General features: G+C 46.4%; 1 protein-coding gene across 3 annotated transcripts in view; it reads left to right on the top strand.

Moving 5' to 3' along the window:
- Nucleotides 1–327: 327 nt before the first annotated feature.
- Nucleotides 328–26356, top strand: part of LOC127198342 (tubulin-specific chaperone cofactor E-like protein) — a 138509-nt gene continuing 112480 nt past the window's right edge. For 2 of the 3 annotated variants that reach the window (XM_051156244.1, XM_051156242.1), the window contains exons 1-3: nt 14960–15081; nt 20495–20644; nt 22157–22296. In XM_051156244.1, the coding sequence (XP_051012201.1) occupies nt 20512–20644; nt 22157–22296 (273 nt within the window). In that variant the 5' untranslated portion in view covers nt 14960–15081; nt 20495–20511. Of the gene's footprint in view, nt 398–14959; nt 15082–20494; nt 20645–22156; nt 22297–26356 lie in introns of those variants that run through there. The other variant, XM_051156243.1, reaches the window with a different exon arrangement.

Raw genomic sequence — 26356 nt, 5'->3', positions numbered from 1 at the left:
CGTCTTTGGACCTGGAGATGCTTCCCTGGTGCACTAATAAGAAAAGTCAGCCGACTGGATGCATTTCTGACCTACTCTAGAAGGATACCATCATCCCGGTTACTATGGCAACCGCAGCTTGGTCTAGGCAGCTCAGCGCCTACGGCCCCTCCCAATCACGCAGCGGACGTGACACGTGCGGAGAGGTCACGTGTTGTTGTTGGGGGTCCCCCCCAAAGCTTCTTCCGGGTCAATGCAGGACACTGGGCTCCAGAGGCCGGAGAGGGGGTCCAGGTGAAGCAGAGCCGGTCCGGGTCCGGCCGAGAGGTGCCCGGAAGCTGAGCGGCCGCGGCGACGGCGGCGGTGGCTGGCCGGGCGGAGGTGCAGCCCGAGGAGCCGCCGCCTCCCGGGCCGAGGGGTGAGTGTAGCCGGGCGGCCGCTCCGCCGGGGCCGGAGGCCCGAGGCGTGCTCTCTCCAGAGGGGCCATGGGGAGTAGAAGCCCAGGCCTGGGACACTGGGAGGAAGGAGCACAAATGGAGGGAGGGGAAGCTGGGCAGCCAGAGCAAGCCAGATGCTCCTAGCTTCCCCGAGGCCTGGGGCATGGAAGATGCTCCCTGGGTCGGAAACTTAGCTTTGAATCACTGAATCAGGAAAATGATGAAAACACCTGGACATGTCAAGTCTTCAGGATGTGCCCCCATCTGTAAGGTTTGATGTCTTAGTGTGAAAGAGCCACCGTTCCTATACTCCTGGGTCACTAGGCCTGTCCCTTCCAGGACTGTTCAAAGCATGTAGTTTGATAGGAATTTGAGGAGCATGCATTTGTCCCAAGTCGTATTAAGATTGGGGGCTGCCAAGAGACTCCATCCTGGCTTCTTGGGAATGGAGTGAAAGGATCTGTGCTAAGCTGTGTGTTGAGATGAGAGAGTACAGGCTTCTGCGACTGCAACTAGGAAGGTGGTCTGGGAGTTGAGGAAGGGTTTGCGCCTCTTCCTTAGGGACACAGGTGGAGATTGCAGAAGTTGTAGTTGAGGAAAAGTTGATTGGAGGAGTTGAATTGTTGACAGTCAGTGGAGGAAGGCGGAGCCTCACTCCAAGGTTGCTTAGCTACACCAGTTTGTAAGGAGGCCTTAGGGCTGTTAGGGAAACTGGCAGGACCTCAAGGCCAGCCAAGGGCTTAGCTGGGACTTGTCCCGAGGCTCTGTGTTTTTGTGTGGCCTTTGTATGTGTGTCAAGGAGCTCTTGAGTAGGTTTCAGTGGGTCCATTCTGAGGAAAGGGAGCTTGAGCAGGTTGTTTGGGGGACGGCAGGAAGGCCCTGGAGACAAACGCTGGCTTGGCTGGGCTTACCTTCTCTCTCTCCCTCCTGCCCCCTCTCCCTGTCTCTCTGTCTCTGTGTGTCTCTGCCTCTCTGTCTCTCTGTCTTATGTGAATGAAAAGATTTCACAAAAGTCGTGGGGTTTTGTTCTCTGTTTTGATACAGATTCTCTTGCTGTAGTTGGCCTTGAACTCACAGTGTAGCCCAGGCTGGCCTGCTGCTCACTGCATTCCTCCGCTCTCAGCCTTCCCAGGGCTGAGCATAAAGGCATGAGGCACCGCATCTGGCTTCCCAAAGAAGCTTTTACCCTTGATAGGTACCTTCTGCTTATTTCTGTTGTGCTCCAGTTTCTTTCATCAGAAAGAAAAGTGCTGACAGAATTCCACCAAATCAATCCACAGGTCACAATTTGTGGTTAGAAAAACACCGGCTTTAGGCATCTTTCTTTGGTTAGTCAGTGTCCCTATATTGTAAGTTTCTGGCACGCAAGTGTCCTTCCAAGTGGATGGGCACATTTCATGGGACAGCCGAGTGCTTCAATTGGCTAGATCTTACAAATGTGTTTGGCCCACTTCCTCAAGCACCGTGATGCTAACTTCCGATGAACTTGAGTACAAGTAGTGTCTTGATTTTCCTCTGTCCCTTGCTGTGTCTTGGAACTGCGTCCTTCATCTTCATGTCATACATAACAGACATTTGACTTAAGTGTTCCAGTATTAAAAGACACACCAACCTGTGGGCTGGAGGGATGGCTTAGCAGTTAGGAGCACCTTCTCTTCTAGAAGGCCAGAGTTTGGTTCCCAGCACTCATGCCAGGGCCTCACAACTGCCTGTAACTCCCACTCCGAGGGGGTCCATAGCCTTCTTCAGGCCTCTGTGGACACCTGTACACATGTGGCAGATACTCACACAGAGACACCCACATAAATACACTTGAGAATAAAGTCAATCTTTTTTTTTTCTTTTAAAGGAAACCCTGGCTTGCCTTTCTGCTGTTTGATTCCATCTCAAGCTCTTTAGTAGTTTCCTACCACTTCCAAGCAGACTTGCTTGGTGTCTGCATAAGGCTGTAAAGTTGATGTGTTGTTATACATTTTAAATTTAATCCTAAGTGTGAGTATGACCTTCGCCTAGAGAATACCTAAATTTCTCCTAGGAAGATACTTTTTTAATGTTTACAAAATAGATGAAGGGCTGGGGTGGTAGCTCAGTAAGTGAACGGCTTGCCATGTAAGCCTGAAGGCCTGTGTCCCTCACAGCCTCCGAGAGAAGCTGGGTACAGTGGCATACTTGCTATCCCAGCACTGAGGATTCAAGACAGCAAGACCCCAGGGGCTGAGTCAGTGAGTTCTAGGTTTGGTGAAAGACTGCCTCAAAACATAAGGAAGATGGCTGATATCCATCACTGGCCTTCGTACATACACATGTGTGCATGTGTGCACGCACACGTGCCCGCACACATGCACAGCTGCACAAAGCAGAGGCAATCCTTAGAGAAACAGTATTAATTCTTAATAACCATTGATAGGCGTTGGTGAGCAAAGCGAGGGCCCTTCATCCGTTGCTGCGGGATGAGGCATGCCACTGGATGTTGCCTTATTTCAGTAACTGAGGCTGCTTTACCAGTCTTTTTGTTGTAGATGAAGGTGGGATTGAGAGACGCAGTCACAAGGAAAAAAGTTGCCCAAGTCAAACCTTGTCAGTGGAGGCCGTCTTCCATAGATGTCGTTTGGAAGCACATGTGGGCCACTAACAGACTGGAGCTTATAAGATAGGCCTCCTGCTGTCACTGTTTGCTGTGGTGTGGCTGCTGCTGAGAGGGACTGGGTCAGCACGTGTGAACCATCTTCTTAACATCATCTCTTCCGACTGACCAGCTTAAACATTGCTTGTTGTAAAGAATGTTTTGTGGTAGGTGTTGGGATGGCTGAGGAAGACCCTCACTCATTTCTTCTTTCTTGGAATCATTTGTACCCATGAATAAACAATTCCCAAGAACTCATTGGGTTGGATCCTGTGTCTTTTTTTTTTTTTTTAAGTGTTCCTTCCTTCTCTTGTGGCTTTTTGCCTCCAAACTGCTAAAGGGTTTGGAAATTGAACATGTAATGCTTGTTAGAAAAGTGTGTGAAATGAAATTGTGTTGCTCTGAATAAAATTGTGTGTGTGCATGTTATAGTCAGATGTTATAACATGTATGTAGGCTACTCAGAGGCTTGCCTACTCACCTCTTATTCCTGAACTGTGCTTTGTGAAAGTGAGTGCTTCATAGATTCTGAGTCTGGCCAGCGATACAGGATACCACCTATATACACCCAGCCACAACTACCAGCAGTACCAAGGAATGAACCCAATTCCTCACCCTTGCTAGGCAAATGCTCTACCACTGAACTGTATCCCCAGCTCCAGGAAGAGTTCTGAAAAGTAGCCTGGAGCTGACAGTGCTCCGATTCGGGGTTAGTAGGTGAAAAGTCTGAGCTCTGCCCTACGTGTGGCTGGTCATGGCATTGCCATTGCTGCCTTGTGAGGCTACACATCTTGATTTTTCTCCCGTTGCTTAGATCTGTGGTAGGCCAGTTGTCTTGATGCGTGGTACTCTGATTGCATTTTGTGAGCAAAGTCTCACAGAAAATGTGGCTACCGTTACTCCTTTTCTCCCCCAAAGCCATTAGCTAGCAGCTTTCCAGTGCAGGCCCTAAGTAGTGTAACGGTTGGTGTTCAGGGCCTTCTCTGGTTTTCCTCAGTCTTTGTGACCATCATTCCGTTTCCCAAAATAGACACTCTTCCCACCCAGGCTGCTGTTCGCTGTGCCTCTAAGAGGGTTGGTGTCCCTTCCATTGTCAAGTCCTGGTCATTCTCCCTTCATGTCACATGACCCTTCTCATGTGAAGTCTCTGTGCTTGCATTATCATCTCAGAAATACCCAGAGGTCAGGAGGCTCTTAACACCTTCGCGGTCTCCAAGCTGGCCAACGTAGTTCACAGAGCGAGGGAGTCGTAACTTAAAATTAAAAAGCAGATCCCCAGTTCCATCCTGGGCTTCCTGAGCCAGCATCTTTGGGCGGGACCGAGGTGTCTACGTCTTAGGGCTCTGTCCCATGATTTTTCTGCCCAGTAAAATGTAAGAGTCGGCTGCCTAGCATGGTGCTTTAAAACTGTAGCAGGTACACACAGGTCATTTTTCAGCACATGATGCTTAACGAACTGAGTAATGCCCTATTTCAACAGGCTGGTTTAATTTTAGGGCTTTGAAGTCAGCCTCTTTTGGGATTCTGGCTCTGTCAGTCACCAGTCAAACGACCCAAGCCTTGTTTTGCCTGGGTTTTCTGATCTCTCGAATGGGGTTAATAGTGCCTTTTATGAGTGTCGCAAGAGTTAAATGAGATAGTAACGGCAAGCAGCACAGCGTATGTGCACAGTAAGCTCGGGTTTTATCTGCTGTTGTGAAAACAAATGGCTTAACAGCATCATCCTGGTCATGAAACAGGTTGATCCGGAGGCCAGATTCCAGCCCAGTCATCATTAGCACAGAGGTTGCTTGTATAGTTTCAGAAACTTGGACTTATCATATTTCTATTTTCAGTTAACGGATCCAGGATCTATGTAGTAATTAAAGACAGTATTCTCTCTCTCTCTCTCTCTCTCTCTCTTTTTTTTTTTTTTTTTTGCCTTTGAAAGGATTTTTTATCAAAATAACATGTTTATCCACGATCTTCTTCTCATTTCCCTACTGTCCAGTGACTAGAATGTAAATTCCACAAATACAGCCCCTTGTGGTGGGACTGTAGCTATATCCCACCTTCCAGGCTCCTGCCACAGCACGGCACCACAGCCACCTCCTCAGTGAAGTTGGTCACCCTTCTGTGTTCTCAGATTGCTTTGCCCATCCTTCTGTAAACTAGTGTGTTCGCCAGGCATCTTGGTGGGCATAGGGATCGCCTTGGCTGCATTTCCAGCTGCTGTGTGTAAATTGTCGTTTAAGAGGGAAGGGATGTGGTGCTTTGGCTGATCCTAGGCTCCACTTTGCCATGACTCTCCTTCTCTAGGTGTTCCCAACACTAACTATTAATGCCTTACTGTATGCTGATCACTCACCTAGCGGCTTTCATTGGAACGATTGTATTTCATCCTCTTCACAGCAACTCTGCAGCAGCAGCAGAGAGCTTCATTTTACTGTTGAGGGTGCAGGTGTAGAGAGGTAACTTGTGTAAATGACTTGAGGATTAGAAGGAATCTGAACTAAATGAAACATTTTTAATGAGTTATTTTCATTTCTAATTATGTATATACATGTGTGCCTGTGTGTAGGTATGTGCACGTGAGTGCAGGTGCCTGGGAAATCCAGAAGAGGACGTTGGATCCCCTGGAACGAGTCACAGATGGCTCTGAGCCTCCTGGCACAGGTCATCCATAGCAGTACATGCTCTTAACCACTGAGCCATCTCTTCAGCTCTTGGAAGCACCCTCTTAGGTAGAAGATTAAACAACACACACACACAGACAGACAGACAGAGAGATATAGAAAGACAGATACACAAAGAAAGAGAGACTGAAACAGAGACACCACAAAAGATTTAAGTAGTTACATTTTCAAAACTCAGGCTCTTGTGAAACTCTGATTAACAGTTCACCAACCATCCTTGAGAATGTGACCCATAGTACTATTGCAGACAGTGTTAAGATTGTTCTTAGGATAATGCTTTCTTAGTGATTTTTCTTTTACTGTATTCCTCCCCAATCTACTTGGTTTTTATTTCACAGTCAGTAGACTGTATCATGTCTTTTTAAAATAACATTCAGTTTTCCAATTCATCCACCCAGCTGTGTGTCAGGCTCCACCTTGGGTAACACCAAATGGGGCTGACACTGCCTCACTCTGGAGAAGAGACTAACAGATCTAACAAGCGCCCTGTTGAGTGGAGGAGGATACGAGACAGCGAGTGAGGACAGTGTTGATGTGTTTGTATTTCTAGTGTGGTCAGAGGCAGTCTCCTTGAGAAGGTGCCATCTGTGTTTAAATGTGAGACACTCATATCAGAGATGAAGTACTCGACAAAGAACCAGCCAAGGGGAAAGCAGCTTGGCCGGCTTGAGACGTACAAGGAAAAATGTGGAAGGACGTGGGGTCAGAGGGTCAGCAGAGAGCAGAGCTCAGGGATCCCAGCAAGCGAAGCCTTGAAGGCTACAGAGTTGAGATTGGGTTTATTCTAAATGAGAAAGGAAGCCATCCGCATTTTGAAGACTACCATTTGACTTCCGTTTTGAGTATATCACAGGAAGTCAGGAGATACAGTGAGGAACCTGTTGCAGAGGTCCTAGCCAGGTTGAGGACTGCTTAAACTGAGTCCAGTATGGAAGGCAGGGTGGCTGAGGTAGATGTGATCTGATGTTGATGCTTGTACTGCTGATAGGAGAGGAAGGAGCAATCAAGTAGACTGAGGAGGGGGCTGGAGAGATGGCTCAGTGGTTAAGAGCGCCGCCTGCTCTTCCAGAGATCCTGAGTTCAATTCCCAGCAACCACATGGTGGCTCACAGCCATCTATAGTGTGATCTGATGTCCTCTTCTGCAGATAAAGCACTCATATACAATAAATAAATATTTTTTTAAAAAAAGTAGACCGAGGAATGAAGAGCTCTTCGTTTTCCCTGAGCCCTTTGTAATCAGAGGCCTCCATCCTCCAAGGGCAGGTCCCAGGGCATGGCTGTGCACAGCCTTACTCTTCTGGTTAGTGATCCTATGGTCTCGGTCCCCACCCCTCCCCCTCTCAGTCTGTGTGTGTGTACATCCACATGTGTGTGCATGCACATACGTATATACATACATGTTTATGGAGGCCAGAGGTCAGGTATCTTCCTTGATTGCTCTTCATCTTATCTTTTGATTTTTGAGACAGAGTCTCCTACTGAGCCTAGAGCTTGTCTCAACCAATTTTAGTATATGTTCTGCCAAAGCAAGTGCAGAGCTTGCCTCAGCCAAATCGGCTGGCTTACAGGTTCCTGAGAGCCTCCTGTCTCTGCCTTCTCAGTGCTGAGATTTTTACTTGCGTGTGCGTGCGTGTGTGTGTGCGTGCGTGCGTGCGTGCGTGTGTATGCGCCACGCGTGCACATATTTTTTGAAGATGGAACTTGGGTTCTCATGTTTATATAGCAAATACTTTGTTGACCGAGCCATCTTCCCAACCTGAGTTGGTTTTTTTTTTTAACCACTTAGGTACATGACCTAAAATGATGATTAACACACACACGCTTTCTGTAAGTTCTAAGAACTGAACCAGAACGAAACCCCCAAGCCCTCAACATTGTTTTAAAAATATATTCCTGTTGATGATGATTAAATGAGCTGTTGTTAATTTCCATTGCTGTGTAGCATTTCATTTTATGTGTGTGTTGTAATAGATTCCCTTGCTCCAGGATATTTGCAGTTTCAAAGTGATGTTTATGGGCATCCTTACCCTTGTCTCTCGGTGCATGTGCACCAGGTCCTCCAAAACTTTCTTTGAGAGCTGGAATTGACGGGTCTAGTGCTAGGTGCAGACAGGACCTGGGGGTGCATGCCCGTGACCCCAGCACTCTGGAGGTAGAGGTAGGAGGACCGCAAATTTCAGGCTAGCCTAAGCACACATAGTGAGAGTTTGTCTCAAAATGAAAAATGACGTTATATCCAGTTTTGCTATCTAGAGAGACACTGTGCCATAAGGTGTTTGCACCAGCTGTCAGAGTTCTCTTACGGTATAGGAGTGCTTTCCCCACTGCTTCAGCTCTCGGCGTTTTGAACTTTTGCTTATATGTGTGTAAGGTCACTAGGATTTTCGGTTTTGTCTTGGATGTTGAGGGTGAGCATCTTTTACATTAATTGCATTCGCCAGTTGAGAGTTACCTCCTGTTAAATACTTGTTTGTGTTCTTTTACTCATTTTCCATTGGATTTTAGTTTTTCTTTTTAAAAACCATATAACACATAATCTTCCTTTTCAGTTTCAGGTGTGTCTTTTATGTGTTGATGATGGAAAGCTTTTAATTTCGCCATTTACCCTCTTTCTGTGTTGTAGATGTTTTGCTGTGAAGTCTAAGTCAGGGACCTGGAGCAGTCCTTAGGAGGAAGGCCTGTCTGCTTTGGGGTGGGGGTGGGGGGCCTTAGGAGGAGGGCCTGTCTGCTTTGGGGAGAGGGTGGGGGGAGCCTGCTTTTGCATTTTGTGTGGAGTTGAGGTTTTTCCTGTGCTTTGGAGTTGGCAGTTTCTTGTCTACCCTCTTTTTACTCTTTTTCCAGTTGGATCGTCACTGTTCCAGGATTAATTATTGACTGGTTTGAGTTTTTCCTGCGGGTTCTCTGCCTCTTCTTGCATTATTTACATGGGCCTGTTTGCTCTTTTCTTGGTCTCTTCTTTACTTCTCAAAGTAGAGTTGGTTTTGTTGTTCTCAGTGTTTTTCTGCAAAGTCACCCTGAGCTAGTGGATCTCGAACAGGAAATACAGGTTAGGTCCCTGTAAGCCTGTGACCCTGAAGACATGCTTTGTCAAATGAGCAATGACAACACAGAACCTTCTTTATTCACTCTCAACTGGCTAATACAATTATGTAAAAGATGCTCACCCTTGATAGCCCGGACAAAAAATGAAAATCCCAGTGATCTCACACACACACATAAGCTTAAGGTTAAAACCTAGAGCGGAAGTAGTGAGGCAAGCACTCCTACACTGTAGAGAGCGCTCATGCGGCCAGCGTGGTGCAGCTGGCGCAGACACTTTACAGCGCAGTGCAGCTCTACATAGCAGTACCAGACGTTTCTTTATTTATTTAAACCTTCTATATTTATTTGTTTTAAGATACTTATTTATTCACTTGGTTCCCAATGAATTCACTGCACTATGATTTCTGTCTGAATGAAACTGTCTAAGGGGCGTGTTTTCTCCACGGGGCACAGCAGAGCAAACACCGTTTCAGCACTAGTCTTGGGACATTTCTTAAATCTCGACATCAGTAGAAGCACAAAACTCATGAAAAAATCCACCATAGAATAGATTCCCCGAATGGGAGCTTGTTTACGGTATATGAGAGCTGGAACCAGAAGGCAGAGCCCTGCCCTGTTCTGCCTCAGCGCCAGGTACTCACCAGCTGAGTCACGTCTCCACCCTCTGTGTGTAGCCACAAGGAACTACAGAAATTCTGAGTGTTAGTTTGCAGATACATTTTGGCAAGCAGATGGACTTGAGACATGGAAGCCGTGCAGGATGGAGCTGTGAAATACTGGAAATGGTTTTTTTTTTTTTTTTTAAAGGAGATTAGCTTCAGCGCTGCCCTTGTCATTCATACACATATCTCAGTTATGGTCTACCAGAAGAGAATAACTTAGCTCCATGGCTTTCAGACACTGTTTCCTGATTGACATATGCCATTATTGCAATAACAAGACTTCACTTTTATTATATTTATAATCGTGCGTTGTTTCGGAGTCCATCGGTTTGAAGCAAATTAGGACAGCTTTCCAATTTCTACCATGCTGAAACTAAGACTAAATTATTAAATTCCTCTTGTAGTGACTCATCGAGATCATGGCTTTCATGGATGTTATTAATAATTAAATAATTAAGGCCTAAGTTTTATAAAGCGAGTGCCCTTTATGAAAGTCTATCGTTCCTTCTCTTAGCAGTGTGCCTCCTCATTGGTAAGTGATAAACTTCATAAATAGCTACAAGATATATGCGCAGATGATGACTTTATCCTTCCTTAGTCAGATCTCTTCTAGATGTATCTATTACGACTTACCTACTTTATCCTTCAGGTAGGTGGAAGGGTGACAGAGAGTGCAGTTAACAAGGTATGTCATAAATGTCAGACATGTTACTTTGCTAGCTCGTTAATTGGTAATAATCGGCATAGTCATGGGCCCTGAGAAGCCAGATCAAATTTATTAACAGTAACTGTAAGTAAGCTGTCCAGCCTGACAGACTCACTTCCGTGGTCGCTCGGAGGTGATAGTAGCGGTGGAGTAGTAGAGACGACAGACCCCAGCATCTCTTAGGTGCCTCTTGTGCCAGGGCGCACTATCACTCCTTCCCACACATAGGCAAAGGAAGGCTTGGAGATCTTCAGCAACTGTCTGGGACCACACCGGGTAGTGGGAGGGGGTTTGGGGGAGGGGTTTGGGGGAGGGGCTTGGGGGGATATTGGACTCCGTCACCATTAGTTGCAAGCAGCCTAGCTCCAGAGTCAGCACACAGCACCATAGGTGGCAGTGCTGTAGCACCGGTCTGGAAGGAGCTGGTGACGTTTTCATGTGTAAACTTTGGCATCCTCTGTACGAGGCTGTGCGAACATCTGGCAACCCCTGGTTACCAGAGTGCTTTGTTATCTCCAGAAGGCTGTTGCTTCTCATGAGACTTGGCCTCCACACGGCAGCTTCCCTTGCTGCTTCTGGGGTGCAGAGATAATGGAGGAGTCTGTAGACAGTTAGGTAATGCCCTCACGCTTGTGTGGTCCCAGCTGCAAGAAAATGTGTACAAGCGTTGCTGTTGGGAGGACAGAGTTGTTGGGTGTAGTTTTCCCACTTTGGTGACTGGCCAGGCAGTGCTCCTGGTTTGTGTTCAGGTTAGTGACTTTGGGGTAGTTGCAATAAGCATTTTGGGTGCAGTCAGTTTCATACATCTTAGCAAGGTCTGTTTCTAGGGTTTGCATGGGGTGCCGTATACTGTTGACATGAAGTATTCCTTTTTCAGTGAAGTCAGCATGGCTCAGCAGATTAGATTCAGGAAGGATGACTTAGCATGCTGGTCTGGCCCCAGAAACCCGAGCAAATCCCCCCAGTTTCCCGGGCTGCAAATACAGATAAGTGTTAGTGCCTCTTTTGGAGTGTGGCTGTGGAAAAGTGCTAGGCTTTAAAGTGATTGGTAATCTCGGTGTGGAGACACTTGGTTTGGGGACATCGCTTCAAGAGGAAATGTGTCTAACCCTGCTCTGAGTAAGTGCAGTGACAAAGCCTTGGGATTTTCCCAGGTGGGATCTGGGTCAAATAGAAAGCTCAGGGTGGCTGTTAACTTGTTTGCGGAAGGAGTTGGTTGAGAGGGGCTTTGGGGTGGAATCTCTCTGGAGATACTAAGGTAAAGAGAGGTAAATGCTGCTCTTTGTGGTGGTGCTGTGGCTGCCCAATGTCTGGGCAGTGTTTTGTTTTCTGTTTCAGAGTGCCTAATGGGACATAGGCAGTTGTGTTGCAGCATTTTTGGCCACTGAGAAACTACGAACATTAGGAAGTATTTAGAAATTAACACTTTGGGCATACTTCTGCATGGAGAGGTCCTTTGTTATGTTTTCCCTCCTGGGGCAGTCCACGTGGGTCAGGCATTTCAGGACTGTGCTTGAATACGCTGGACAACATGCATACGCCTCAGCTGTGTTTGCTGCTGTGTACCTGTAGCCGAGAACACCTTGCCAGCGCTCTGTGTGTCTTGTGTGCAGTAGGACCCACAGTAGAAAACACAGAGAGCTCCCCTGGCAACACACAGTTTTAGCATCTCTGATGTCACTAATTAAAGAAATTTGAGTCAAGTAGACTACAGTTCGTGTCGCTTATAAGGAGCCCTGAGGTGCGGCCTAAGTCTAGAAATGAAGAAGTCGAGGAATTCACGTTTTTCACACCTCATCTGCTAGTGCATTAATAGGCTGCATACATAGTCAAGAAAGTATGATGTGCCACTCGGTGCCCTAAGATGATGTTTGGGATGGTGGTGACAAAGAGGCTTAAGAAACAGGGAGATTTACTGTTGGGCAGGTGGGAGACCGTGGCACCGTGGAGTGGGCTGGTGATGATTTATCAGTCTTCTCTTGCATTTGGGATGTGAGGAGTGAAATATACAAGTAGACTAATCTTGTCTCTGCAGGGTAGCTCTAAAAGTTTATTAGAATTGATACATTTTTCTTACTTTTCATCCAAAGAAGGCATCTAGTTAGATATATTATGTAATACCCAGAGGTAACAGGTAGAGTTGAGGGTGTACATAACTTCAGGACAGATTAAACTGGGAGTGCCACAGAGAAGGAGACCCAACCTGTTTACTGCCTTGGACTGTGTTCTTGAGGTGTTTGTTTGGAAGACATGGCTACCATGTATGTATGTATGTATGTATGTATAGACACAGAAAGCTTTTCATGAACTTTAAGGCAGATTCTAAAATTATGTGTCAAAAAGCCACTTAATCTTTGAGTGGGAAATACACGCCTCCAAAGGCTGGAAAATGTGGTCTGGAAGGATACCATACGGTGCGTTCTCAGGCTTAGTCCAATCGCTAAATCTGTCACTGACGTCTTCTGGTGTGGCTGTGCCTGAGTCTGCTTCCGATAGGAAAGGCTTTTTGGCTGCACTTACTGCCAAGTCTGGCTCAGCTCTCAGAAGGGAATGCACCACGGCAGGACTTACAGGTTGTATGGTGCCGGCCACGTTGTTTGCTTACTTTCAAATAAAAGGGTTTTTGTTTGTTTGTTTGTTTGTTTGTTTTTAAATTTAGATCAGATAATGTAGTTTTTTAAAGTTAGTAAGGTGATTAGCAGACTCTAATCTTTGGAGTCTGAATATCTTTTCTGGAGAAAAAAAAATATATATATATATAGAGAGAGAGAAAACATATGCATACACCGTCCTAGAGAGGTTGTGTTTCTGTGGCAATGTGCTTGTGCTGTGGACTGGAAACAGTTGTTCAAAAATGAAGCAAGTAAAGACCTGCAGCTTCATGGAGTACAGTGTTGAAGGACCCAGCAAGGTTTGGGGTCAAAAACAGAAAGCATTTTTGTGAGGAGGTTAAAGGAGAAATGCACGCTTAGTGAAAGTCAATAGACTACGAAAACGAACTAGAAACATTAAGAAAGCAGTGTGGGAAGTGACCCAGAAGAGCGTCTTCTCCAGGCTTTCTCATGCCACTTCCTGCTGACCTGCTGACCTTCCCAGACCCCCCTCACACACACACTCAGCCAACACATTTTTCTTTTGACCTTAAAAATAAACAGTTCTTAACCTCTGGGTTTTCTTCATCAACCGTTCATCTCTTCCACTTTCACACAAGCCCCTCAAAGATTGTTTTTTTGTTTGTTTGTTTGTTTACTCCTTTATTTCCTCATGGTATGGCCTCGACTCCCTCCCTGTCTATGCCTGAAACTATTGACGCTTTCCCTGCTGTAAACAAACTCAGAATTGCTCCGCCCTGGAAGGATCTGATGATCCCCACCACTTTGACTGATTTTTAGGGTCAGGAACACCATCTTTCCACGGGGCCCACAGCACTCTGTGAAGTTTGTCTTTCCTTCATCTCCACAGGGTGAGCTCTGGTGTGAGTGGGATCAGCATGCTCTGAACATCTTCCCGAGCAGTCGAGCAGTCGAGCAGTCGTCTGCATCCTCCATCTCCACTGTCCTTGTATGCTAACAGTATTGGTAATGTTTCAGGTCTCCCTGTTGCTCCTGTTTGTTTGTCTCTTGCACTTGGAATGTTCTTCTCCACCTCGCTCTTCCGCTAGATGGCCCGGCATTCACCACCTCATCATGTTTCCAAAAGTTAACCGCTTCCTGTGCTTTAAAAAATATTTATTTAATTTCATGTGTATACATTTGTGCTTGAGTGTGTGTGTGTGTGTGTGTGTGTGTGTGTGTGTGTGTGTGTGTGTGTGTGTGTCCAAGAGCCCTTGGAGGTCAGAAGAGACACTGGCTCCCCTCGAAGTGGAGTTAGAGACAGTTGTGAGGCACTGCAAGGATGCTGGGAACTGAACCCAGGTCCTCTACAAGAATAGGAAGCGCTCTTAACTACTCTCTCTACCCCCCACTTTACTCTTTCTGTATGACTTGTTCGCACACGTATCATCTCATGGTCAATGCCCTGAAGTCAGGCTTTGAATTTTGTTTCTTCTCCCTTTCTTTGGTGCCCAGCACAGATTCAGCCTCTGGTACCTGTGTGTGCATTGATTCCCACCAAGTGAAATACACTCCATAGAAGTATCTTTTTAATGCATAAATGAACAGCAGATCGGCCTAATTGGGATAATTTGTAAAGTTCAATAAGAAATCACAGAGAAAACGAATGGCGTTTGTTTACCCCCACCCTCAACAGTCTGTGAGAGTCCCACTATCTTCTGAAGGAAGCAGACACCTTAACGGAAAGAAACATCACTGGTATGCTGACCAAGCATCATCTGATCAAGAGAACCTTAAAGGTGAACGGCCCACATGCGGGCAAATGTTCACCTTCTTTCTTCTCATGTCAGTACTGGCAGGTGCTTTCAGAGGGCAGTTTCTGCCGTCCCCAGATATAGTCAGATGTGCCACCTTGGTCCCCTACTTCCGAAAAGTATGTAAGACTGATTTATTGTATACCAGTGGGCCCAAATCAAGTGATATTTTCCACTTATGAAAACTCCTCTGGACGATTTAGTCCCGCCCTAGCTTAGGACAGGTACTGTTTTTGTTTCTTTTCCTAATGTGTAACTCAGGTCCCCAGCCACTGACTATTGCAGTACTGCGAAGCTAGCCGGAGGGCCTCATTGTGGAAGATTTTCTTTGCTGGTCTCCAGTCGGTGGTGACCTGATAGCCTAAAGTTCCCAAGGCTCCTGAGTTCCTCCCTGCTTCCTGGTACGGTTGTGTAATTGCTCTTGGCTGGCTGTGGCATGCCGGGATGTCCCTGTAGCTCAGCTGTGTGGTTCATAGTCCAGAGTGGAGCTAGCAGTGAGGAGCTGTAGGACCTGGTGGCCGCTGGCACCTGCCTGTCCGCGCACACTCCTCTCCTAGTCGCATTACTGAAATTTACTTCCTAGGCTCAGGTATGTGCAATTCCACTTTCCTTGCTGCATTTTACAAAACTACCAACTTCTCTCTGATCATCCATTTCTCTTTTCTTCCTTCTTCATTCCTTTAAATTTACTAGAATACTATATATTCCTCATGCCAAAAACAAAACAAAACAAAACTAACTTGAATTTCTTTTTTTATAGAAACTATAAATCCTAAGATTAAATAAAAACACAATTTTTAAAAACTTTGACAGATCATTAGGTCATTCCTGTATATGTTACATGCAAATGTCCACTCTGAAAGGTGGCATCTGGGTCCCCTGAGTTCAGGTGACTCAGAGTCAGCAGCTGCCAGGCTCCTCTCTGCCCTTTTTCCCTCCTTCCTCCCTCCTTCCTCCCTCCTCCTTTCAGCATTAGTTGCTGCTGCTGCTTCTAACTTGGTTCCCTTTTTTCCTTCCAGAGATAGGTAGTGCTTATAGACGCCAAAACTTCTGTTTTTCTATGATTTCGATTTTACATTTGGCGCTCGGAGGTTGTATTTTCTATCTCTGGGAAGTTGTGGGTGGGGCTGGGAGTACTTAGGCTTTATGAAGCACGCTGTTCCACGTTGTTTCTGCAGGCAATGGTGACAGTGCTTACCAGCAGAGGTTATAGCTTGAGTAACTTCAGCATCCAAGGTCAGATTTAACCGAGTTGTGTTGCATTTCATACTTAGTTTAACTCGCCCTCTTTGAGTGGGAAGGCAGAGTGCGGGCAGCGTGATGGTGTGCTTGTGGGACTGGCTGCTCTGCTCTGATAGTGACCCACCTGGCAGCCGCACTGTGCACACCTTGTCCCCCAGCCCGGGCTTTGTTGTGACTTTCTCCCGGCGCGCTATAGAATACTGAAGTGGGATCTTGAGGCACAAAGGCCCTGAGATTTTCACATGCTCCTCTGCCTGTAACAGAACCCAGCAGCAGCACCCAAGATTCCTGGCTTGCCAGCTCCCGGGTTTCAAGCCCCCAGAACAGTTTTACAAATGTATTTGAACTCTGCCAACTGCAGGGGTAGACGGGTGTAACTCGACTCCCGCTATTTCCAGAAAGTCATAGATTACCCCCAAACCTTTTAAAAGACTCGAGTTAAAGATCTTTTCCATTCTACATTTCCTCATTTTTCAGCCTTCTTGCTTTTCAGCCTTCCTTTCCCACCTCCCGTTCCTCCTGAAACACGGCAGATGTGAGCAGATTTTGCATTGCCAATCCATTTGCCCCCCAACCCTCCTTAGGGTTCTAACTGGAGAGCCATGCGCCCATGTGTGCAGTACCTGTGTTGCTGGACGGCTCTGCAGTAAGTGGCCAGCAAAGGGACCCGAAGTCACTCTGTAGTCTCCGAAAGAACACTACACGTTTTCATATCCTGACTATTTGGAGGAAGTTTTTAATTTTGTTTTGGGGCACTGGGGATTGAACCTGGGGTCTTGAATATGATATGCTAAGAAGGGGCACTATCCCTAAACTGTACTTCTAGCGTTTTTTTTTTTTTTTTAAATAATTTTTGTTTTGAGACAGAGTCTCACTAAATGGTTCAAGGTAGTCTAGAAATTACTTGGAGTCCATGCTGCCTTGGACCTTAAGTTCTCCTGCCTCCGCCTCTCAAGTAGTGTGGATTGTAGGCTGGCACCTCTAGGCCTGGCTTTGAAAGTGTTCTTCTCGAGCGTGAAGATTCAAGGGGAAACTTTCAAGTTCCCACACTTGTTTATCTATCTCCGGGCACTTATCTTCCCTTGAATCCGTGTTTACTTTTGCATTGCCTGTGTGGTCTGCATTTTCAGTTGCATCCCAGTTCACTGCCCTTGAGTTATATAGGGTATAAGTGCCTCAGAAGCCTCCAGATCAAAGATGCTGCTGGAACACTGTATCGCCACGGTGACAGTTTACCTTCTCCACACACTTTACTCATCTGAACTGCCAAATGTGTGGAAGATGACAGTGTCTGATGTTTTGCTAACCATTTCTAAAAGTTCCACTGGTGTTCTGCTTGAGACAGAATTTGATGAGAGATCGTGGAGCCTTTCATTGGTGGCAGAGTAGCTGGGCCCTGTTGTCTGTTACTGATGGTGGGGCGTTTACATGCACGAAGAGCCTGTCAATCGGACAGCTCCTGAAGCCACAGTAGCCCTGCTCAGACACATCACTTGTACATCAGTGGAATAAACTGTCATGTACTAATAGCATTAATGGAGGTGCCGACCGTTAGCCACAAATACAGGGGTAAAACAGAGGGCAGGCCAGTGTTTTAAGTGTTTCTAAGGTGACCTGTTACACACTCCACAATGGTCCATGGATAGTCATGTAATCAGTGAACATGCATGTTGTAAACATCTCAACTGATCCCACAAAGTCCAGCAAACGTGCTTGGTTGCAGTTGAAGACACGCAGTGCAGTGGCTACTTCTATGTTCATGCTTGTTTTCTCCTTTAAATTCTTGCTGTGAACCTGAGGGTGGGGTTAGGTCATCCCTGGGTGAGGAGGAGAGAGGTTAGGAACTAGTTCATGAGTACCTAGTCTGTGAGAAGCATCAACTTCCTGCGTGCATGGGTCTTCCAGCTCACCCTGAGGCCGAGGCAGATGGAGCAGCCAGTGTGTAGTTTGGAGCTGTACTACGCATTGGCAGTCTGCAGTGACCCTCTGACCCAAGTCGTCTATAGGTCAGGGCTTTTAAAACTTTTTCCACTTGGGCTCCTTACATCCAAAACATTTGACATGACTTCAGGAGTGTAGATAGATAAACTATATAAATCAAACATTTCTTGATAAACATTTATTTTAAAACAATCATTTGCTATACACATAATTTTTATTAAGGACCAAAAAAAAAAAAAAACCAAATTTGCATACTAATTAAATGGATGGGCTTTTACAGAAAGAGTTAAATGCTGGCTGACATATTTGCTGGCTGCAGGAGGTAGAGCCTCTTGCTGATGGTCACAATGCTATTACGTGGTGAAAACTGAGTGGGGCTTAATCTACTCACTTCCCAAAGTCTCTGCCTTTTCTCCTCCTCAGCACCCTAGAGATGAGTGATTCCAGTGCTCAGCAGCATTTGTCAAGCCCTTGCCATACACAGCATGCGGCACTAGGTGCTCTGAGTCGGTACTGGGAGATAGAGAACGCCACAGTTGCTCGCTCTGTATAATGCAATGGTAGAGTTATTATAACAGCGTGCGAGAAAGAGCCAGCATTTGCCTTATTTAACTATATAAGCACAAGCAAAGCAGTGTTGCCTCGGTGAAATAAATGTCACGCTCACAGTGAGCGGCTTGAAGCATTATCTGGTTGGTGTCTAGCAGCACTCTGAGAAACTCTTTAACGCTTGCTCCTGCTGGTGTCCTCCAGTCCTTCGCCTGCCCAGCTACTGTATAACTGTGTTCACATCTCTAGTAGTTTTTAATGATCCGTTTATTTTTATGCGCGTGAGCATTTGCTTACATATATGTATGCACACCCCAAGCATGCCTGCTGCCCACGGAGGCCAGAAGAGGGTGTTGGATCCCCTGGAACTGGTGTTGTAGACAGGTAGTCTTGAACTGCCATGCTGGTGTTCAGAACCAAACCAGGGTCCAGGGGAGAGCATGAAGCACCACCGGGCTGTCTCTGAGCCATCTCTCTGTCTCTCCAACCAGTCTGTTAATTTCAGGGAGGGAAGCTTGACAGCTGCCCATGGCTTGCTGCTACCCTTGTCACCGAGGGCCTTGCCATCCCATCTTCCTTCACTCCTCAGCATAGTCCTAGGCTCTTTGGTTGCTCCTGCTCCTTTTTCCGTGACTCACTCCCTCTTATGTCCCTGGCCACCGTCCTTCTTTTGTCTTTCTATTCCTCATAGCATGGTCTATAGTCAGGTGACATCCGAGTCTCCATCTTCAGCCTACATCTGCCACCTAACTTTACAATGTTTCCCGGTATGTCACCACACTGTCCACAGAGGAAGTGTGGTTCATCGTCCCTTGACTAGTTAAAGGTACTAGTTAAAGGTACTAGTTAAAGGTTAGCATCAGAAACCTGAGGGTTTGTCTTACATCCCACCTCTCCTTTTGCTAGCCTCTGTAATTCCCCCAAACCTTGCTTGCTAAAGCTGTCCCAGTCTCCCGTGCTCAGCGATTGTTTCCTGGTATGTTAGCTCAGGTCTTCATCGCGCCCGTGTCTTTGCATCATCCTCCTAACTTCTTTCTTTTGGTCCTGGTTCCATCAGATCTGTCAAATACTCAAGGATCAAGATGAGTTGAAAAAACCCAAACAAGTTGTGTTCCCCTCCTCAAAGGCCAGTTCTTTCCTACACTGCTCAGCTACTAATGGAGTATGCAACAGTTCTTGCCTATAGCTGCCTTGGCAATTATTCCTAGGCCACTGTCTCGCTCCTCACTGTGCCAGTTCTAAGCCTTTTCTTCTTTTCACTCACCATCTTTCTCCGCTTTATTGATTACTTTCATTTTAAAAAGTAGTGTGGTGGCTGATAGTTGGAGATGAATTGTCATCATCCATATTCCAGCTGATACACAGCACAGAGCATAGGACAGTCCCCTGGGTAGCAGGCTGTCAGAAGTCAGTGAGTTTAGTACTCTCCCCTTTACTATGTGCATGGGTGCAGAGAAAATGCTAGACTTACTGAATGTGTGGGCCTTGAGATGAGGTTAAATACAGAAAACTTCACCTAAATTCAACACCAGGAGAAACAGCACATTCTATTACAACTAATAGGTCCAGTTGTAGGCAGCCAGGAAACGGAGGACCGTAGCTTATGTTAAAGTAGATTATTATCTGCCTCCTGAGTTCCAAAGGTACCTGCCAGTCAGAGAGCTTAGGTCCACGGAGTTCTGGGAGACCTGGGTCCCTTTTGCTTACACTCCACTTTGGTCGTGTTTACTTCCTGAATCCCTGATCCAGTGAGGCATCGGTTTTGCATCAAAAGGATGAAGGATGCCAGGAAGTGACAATGGCTATCTTAAAGACTTCTGGAGATTACCACAGATGCTTCCATCTTGTCAGCCACAGCTTAGCCATGCATTTCTAAAGTCTACAAAGGCTCTGTTACAGTGGGGCAAGAATGAATTTTGAGGAACAGTCGTAAAGGATTCATATGAACCATTCCTATCAGTCTGCTGTTTAGTCTGCACGCCTTTCCTAATTAGTACATGTGCCTTATAAACTAAAGGTGTCCTTGTTACCCATGGTTGGAAGAACCGCCCCACTCTAAATGCTGGACTAACTCTTAGTGGTGTTGCACGCACCGTGCTGTGTGATCATCTCTGTCCTTTCCACATTTTGTAGTCTTGCCACAGTAGACGTGTGCCTGAGGTTGTAGCATGCTGCACACATCTGCAGGGCCAGCCTCCGGCCTCAGAAACAAGAAGTAGTTCTTCCAGGAGGAAGTAGATAATTGTGATTTCTCGGATTGATTCCTGTAGACTTCTCAGAAAAGAAGATGGAACAGCCTAGTGGAAGAAGTTTCATGCAAGTGTTGTGTGAAAAGTACAGTCCTGAGAACTTCCCTTACCGCCGCGGCCCTGGGATGGGAGTCCATGTCCCAGCCACTCCTCAGGGCTCTCCTATGAAAGGTAAGGAAGAGGAACATCGCCTTGTTTGTGGATGAGTGCCTTTATCTTGAATTATGAGTCAATGGTCGTCACTGCGTGGCATGATTCTAGTGTTTTCTAAAAGAGCCTCACAGAACTGATCTCTTCCAGATTAGCTGGGGGCGTTTTGGTTGTCCTTACAGGGCAAGACTAATACTTGGGGGGAATGCTGCTTCAAGTGCAGATCCTTTCAAGGAGCTGGAAGGGTACAGAATAGTACAAGGCTGGCTGTGCCTTGAGTACCCTCCATGGGTTCTTGGATTAGATTGCGGGACATTCACATTTATGAGGCTATAACACAATGTAGCTTATGTTGAGCCAAATGAAAGCCACGGTGGTTAGGAATGAAATTTAGAAGATAATACTATCAGGAAAGGGTTCAAAGGCTAACTAACCCCTGGAGAGTGTAGGATACCGTTAGAGAGACATTCTAGGAGAGGAAAGTGTGCAAGGTGGGTTGTTGCTAGCCTTTGTAGCTTAGCTGGCCCTAAGAGATTGCAGAAGTAGCTCCTTGTGATTAAAGGGTTTCACAGGGAATCGCTGCTTTATTCCAGCACTCGGAGTCCACAGCAGTCATTCCTCAATATAGCTGCCGCCCATCTATAGACGTGGACTTCTGAGCTGGCAGTTCGTCGCCCAGGCTATGTGCTACATCTGAGAAATTTGATACTAAATAGCACTTAGTAGAAAAGCCATATAATTAGAGGCCTCAAGTTAGAAATCATGACTTCAGAAGGCCTTGTTTTTTTGCCTAGTGGGAGAAAAAAGTAGTTGAGTTGACACGTTTATCCCTTTCAGTAAGATAGTAAGATTTATTGGCACATGCATATTAGAACAGACAGTGGTCACACTTGTTATCAGTGTGACGCTAGTTTTGCATATTTCCCGCAGTCCTTTCTCCTGAAGCCTTTTCTCCAATTAGGAATTAATTTAAAAGAAGATTTATATTTTCATAAGAAAAAATCTGTTACTACATGAATATAAAATGGGAATAACTGAGAGGCAGAAATGAAAGAAACAGTGTTTGAATTGTCTTCCTGTAACTGAGGAAGACGTTTTGAACAGAGGTGGCTTAGCAGATAATTCATTAGTAGTTTGAGATAATTGTTAAAAGGAGCAGTAGGAGCAAAGTGCAGTGCAGAACACTTTAGAACTCCGGAATTGAGGTCTAACCACAGGTCATCTGGGTCCGATGTGCAGGCAAGATGACAGTGTGAAGGTTGCTAGTCTGGCAGATACCTGACCGGAAGCAGAACCAAGGCGACTCTGAGGCGACCCTGAGGTGCGATCTCAGCACTTCTGAGCGCCTCCTGGCTTAGATTTAACCCTGTCCCTTTAGGATTCAAAGCCCCGTGACCCCATTGTATTTTCTAGGCCCTCTCAGAATGCAGGAGATAGAGTTAGTTTTGTTTCCTGGTGACTCCTGGGGGATAAAGGTGCAGAGGCGAGAATTAGGCTGAGTGGAGCACGTGTTGTATGTTTCCAATGACTCAGATCGCCTCAACCTCCCGAGTGTGCTCGTGTTGAACAGCTGCGGGATTACCTGTGCGGGAGACGAAAGAGAAATTGCTGCCTTCTGCGCTCACGTGTCAGAACTCGATCTTTCCGACAACAAGCTGGAAGACTGGCATGAGGTAAAGTTGGTGCACCCCTGCATTTGGGGAAAGGCATTGGTAACCACTGTGTTCCAGCGTACGTTACTTTACACCCTGCTGGCTCTGGTTCTCACCCAAGACTCTCTCTTGCCGTCAGTATGTGTCAAGGCAAACAGCAAGTCACCAACTACCTGTGGTGAATTTCGGTTAGCGCTTATTGCTTCGAGGCTGTTTTTATTGTTATGAGTAGCGTGGACACGCTTTATTCCAGGCACAGGCCTCCCCTGCTAACAGCGTTTTCTCTGTTTCTCAGCCCCTTGCCCCCTGCTTATGCCCTGCTTCTACGTCTCTGTTTATCTCTACAGACTGACTTAGAATTGCTAATGCTGAAGCCAAGTTACTGCCACCTTCTTGTGACTGAAATCTGTGACAAATCCTTTTAGAACTTTCCTTATATTAATCAAGAGTCAGGTAGCTTGATAGAGCTGATGCCTTTTGACCTCAGGGTGAATTTTAACTACACAGTCACAGCGCCATAACATTCCTTCTTGCTAGTACAGATAGCATTACCTACCTCCCTGATTAAAACGTTCCCTGATAGAAACTACCACAAGGCATAAGGGGAAACCAGTTCTGCCTATTTGGTTCATTATCTTGCCTTAAATTACGCTCATGTGAGGCCGGGCGTGGTGGTGCGCACCTGTAATCCCAGCACTCGGGAGGCAGAGGCAGGCAGACTGCTGTGAGTTCAAGTCCAGCGTAGTCCACAAAGCTAGTCCAGGACAGCCAAGGCTACACAGAGAAACCCTGTCTCAAAAAAACAAAAAAACAAAACAAACAAACAAACATTACTCTCATGTGTTTTGGCTTTGACTATCTGGAGATGTTTGCCTGGTGGGTATCCCATGCCTGCCTCCTCCACCGTTGCCCAGCACATCCCAGACTGCTGTAGCCAGCGAGGCTTGCTGGACTCCGCTGCATGGCTTCCTTCCCGTGCTTTTCCTCGCCTAGCAACCGAGGTCTGAATCCTGAAGAATGGCCCTCATCACACAGCTCTCTGCTGTTTCTAGAGCTTTAGGTCTATCTTTAGCCCTGCACTGCCATTCGCAGCACATCATAAGCACATAGCATGGGAGCTTCCTCGCTTTCTTCATGCCAAACCCACTGCTCTTTCTTCCCGTCATCTGCTGGCCTCTGCCTAGGTTGCCATCCCTGTGTCCGCCAGATTACTCAGAACACCTGTGCCCACTGCCGCGGAAGGATTTGTCCCGGCCTGGTGTGCTCACTTGTTGCCTTCACAGTTTTCCTAGAGACTGTGAGCCTGGTTTCAGGGGCAATTTCTGTCTTTTTAAAGTCACCACCACCCAGCACAGTAGAATCAGGTGTCTGTTGGCTGTGTTAAGGAATGGCTGACTGCATCTATGGATTGGTGACGCCCACTTGCTCAACTCTTCTGTGATCTCCCAGCATTCATTTGGTCCTCTAGCGCCTGATTTATAAAGGAAGTATAGATTCCTTGGGCTGCTGGAGGAGTAGTTTCTATGTGTACACTTACCTATCTGCCCTGTGTAAACTACAAGTCTCACTGTTCACACATCAGAGTTCGTACTTTCTTGGTCCACTGAGACACCCAGTCACCAGGCATGCTGTGCCCACACTGCCCAGGTACTAACCCTCCGACCCATGACCCTCAGTCCTGCTGACTCCCCAGATCTGTGGTCCGCTGCCCTGGGGGTGGGGGTAGGGAGATGTGCCGACCACATCCTCCTCTGCCTTCATCCTCTGCCGGGTTCTCTACATTTCTTGTTTGCTTGATACAAAATCTCACACAGGCTGCATTTGACCTCTGCTTTGACTTGTGTGCCCGAGCTTTTGCTCACTGGTGAGCAGTTTAATAGTGATGTCATTTCACTTGAGAAAGGAGATGTCTGTAGGATAGACCAGCACACGGAGCTTGCGCTAGGAACCGGGCTCTTTCCCTGCGTTACCAAAGGTCTGTGTTACCTCCCAGACCACACTGCATACAGCAGGGGCTGCACATTTATTTGAAATGTCTCTGCACTTTGTCTGGGCATCCTCCTATGTACTTGATACCCTGTTGCTTTCAAGTTTCTTTTCCAGTTTACTCTGGTCTCACCGTTTCTTGTAATCCTTATTCCTAACAGTAGTTGGTCCCAGTCTTATAGAGTATGTATCAGAACAGAAGGAGACTGGAGAAATACCAACGGCAAAGGAGTATTGGTTCTTTTGTTTTGTTCTGTGTTGTTGTTTGTTTGTTTTGCTTTGATTAAACTCTTTGCCAGGCTACATATGGTCCATAGGTCACTGTATGTGTCTGATTATGAAAAAGATCGTTTGCATCTAGACATCAACCCGTTTGAATTCAGCCTGTATTAATGTAGCAGTGTGGAACTAAGTAATGTAGTATGTTCTTCGAATTTTCTGAATGGTTACTAACATTACACATTATGAGCCGTTTCTTTTGTTTTAGGCTCTTAGCTGCTGTATATCTCAAGGCTCAAACACATATGGGCGAGAAATATAATACCTTGGAGGGAGGGAGAATGTGTCTACCTTCCTTAATTAGGCACTTGAATATAAAGCAATTGCAGTTTCTAACTACCGACTTGATTTTTTGCCGGGGTAGAATTTTGTCCGACCTTTCCCAATGTATCTCTTTCTCCTTTTAGTTCTCGAAACTATTGTATAAAAGACATTGAATCAAGTGTTTGAGAGGAGGGAGGAGTTAGCTCGTCAAGTGAGGTAGAGAAAAGCTTGGGCATAAATCACAGATTGTTGGCATCAACCCCCTCCCTGTTTTCCTTACACCTTTAGTTTCTTCCTTTATAGCTGCCAGGGTAGGGGACCCTGTGAAACTGTGCAGTTGTAGGGCCTCAGAGGTAATGCGAGTTCATCTTCTCACTTTTGCATGTGGCCAAACTCAACTCATTCCAGCCAGGGGAGGGAGGCTCGCTTTCTTTCTTTCTTTCTTTCTTTCTTTCTTTCTTTCTTTCTTTCTTTCTTTCTTTTTAATTTAAAGACTCCAAGTGAAGAGCTACCTTAGAAACTCAGTGGAGTGTGTTGCCTTTGCTGTTAAGAAGTTTTTCCATCATAAGTAGTACAGTTTTATTAGTCTAATCCATACTGTGTTTTCTCGACTCTCACTGTCAGTGCGAGGCTGCACAGGAAACCTTTTTGATCTTAATACTTTAAAAGAAAACTTGTTTCTGACACATAACCTTTCTTGCCTGATTGCCTAGCTTGCGCCCAGTTTAGTGTTTGGGGACATACACAGTGTCCTCACTGGACACTTGGCCGTTGGCTGATGTGTGGCTGACCACCACACAGCCCTTGGCCTGGGGAGAATCCAGACTTTGTTTCACAACCTCTAAATTACTCATGTTTTATTATAGAAATATAGAAGGAGGGGGATTTGTATTTTGTTTCTATTTAATTGGAGTTGTAATATTGTTTGAAAATATTAAACAGGATTTCTTACACCACACCCTCCTCAAAAGAGTGATGGGCAGGTGGTCATGGACTTCTGTGTGAACGTCCTTCTCCTTGGTATTTAGGTCACAGGATGCAATACACTGTTGGTCCCTGCACGAGCTATTAGGCTGTGTTGAAGTCACAGCCTAGATTTCAGATGCTAGCCACAAACTGCATTAGGGTTCAGACTGTCAGGAGCCCTCACACATTAAGCAGCACCTCAGTGCACCCCGTCCCTATTTGGTAGCTCAATTCTTCATTTGTGAAACATTTAGTGAGCAGGATGGATGAACTGTGAGTGTGAAGGCCTTTCCCTCTGACAGACTCCTGCGAGCCATCCTGGAGCTAATCTTCTCAGTGAACCGAAGAGCAGGCGCTGTGGTCTGCTGCTGCCCCAGTGCTCCTGCTCTGCTGCACCAGCGCTCCTGCTCTGCTGCCCCAGCGCTCCTGCTCTGCTGCCCCCAGCGCTCCTGCTCTGCTGCCCCCAGCGCTCCTGCTCTGCTGCCTGGCTCCCCTCCTCATTACTCATCTGCCCTAGAGCCCTGAACACAAACCGATACTCCTGTCTGTATCTCATGTAACCCTTCACATGGTCCTGGAGCATCCG

This window comes from Acomys russatus, chromosome 14 (assembly GCF_903995435.1).
Source record: "Acomys russatus chromosome 14, mAcoRus1.1, whole genome shotgun sequence".
NCBI classification, from domain to species: domain Eukaryota; kingdom Metazoa; phylum Chordata; class Mammalia; order Rodentia; family Muridae; genus Acomys; species Acomys russatus.
This window is presented reverse-complemented; position numbering and strand designations above follow the sequence as displayed.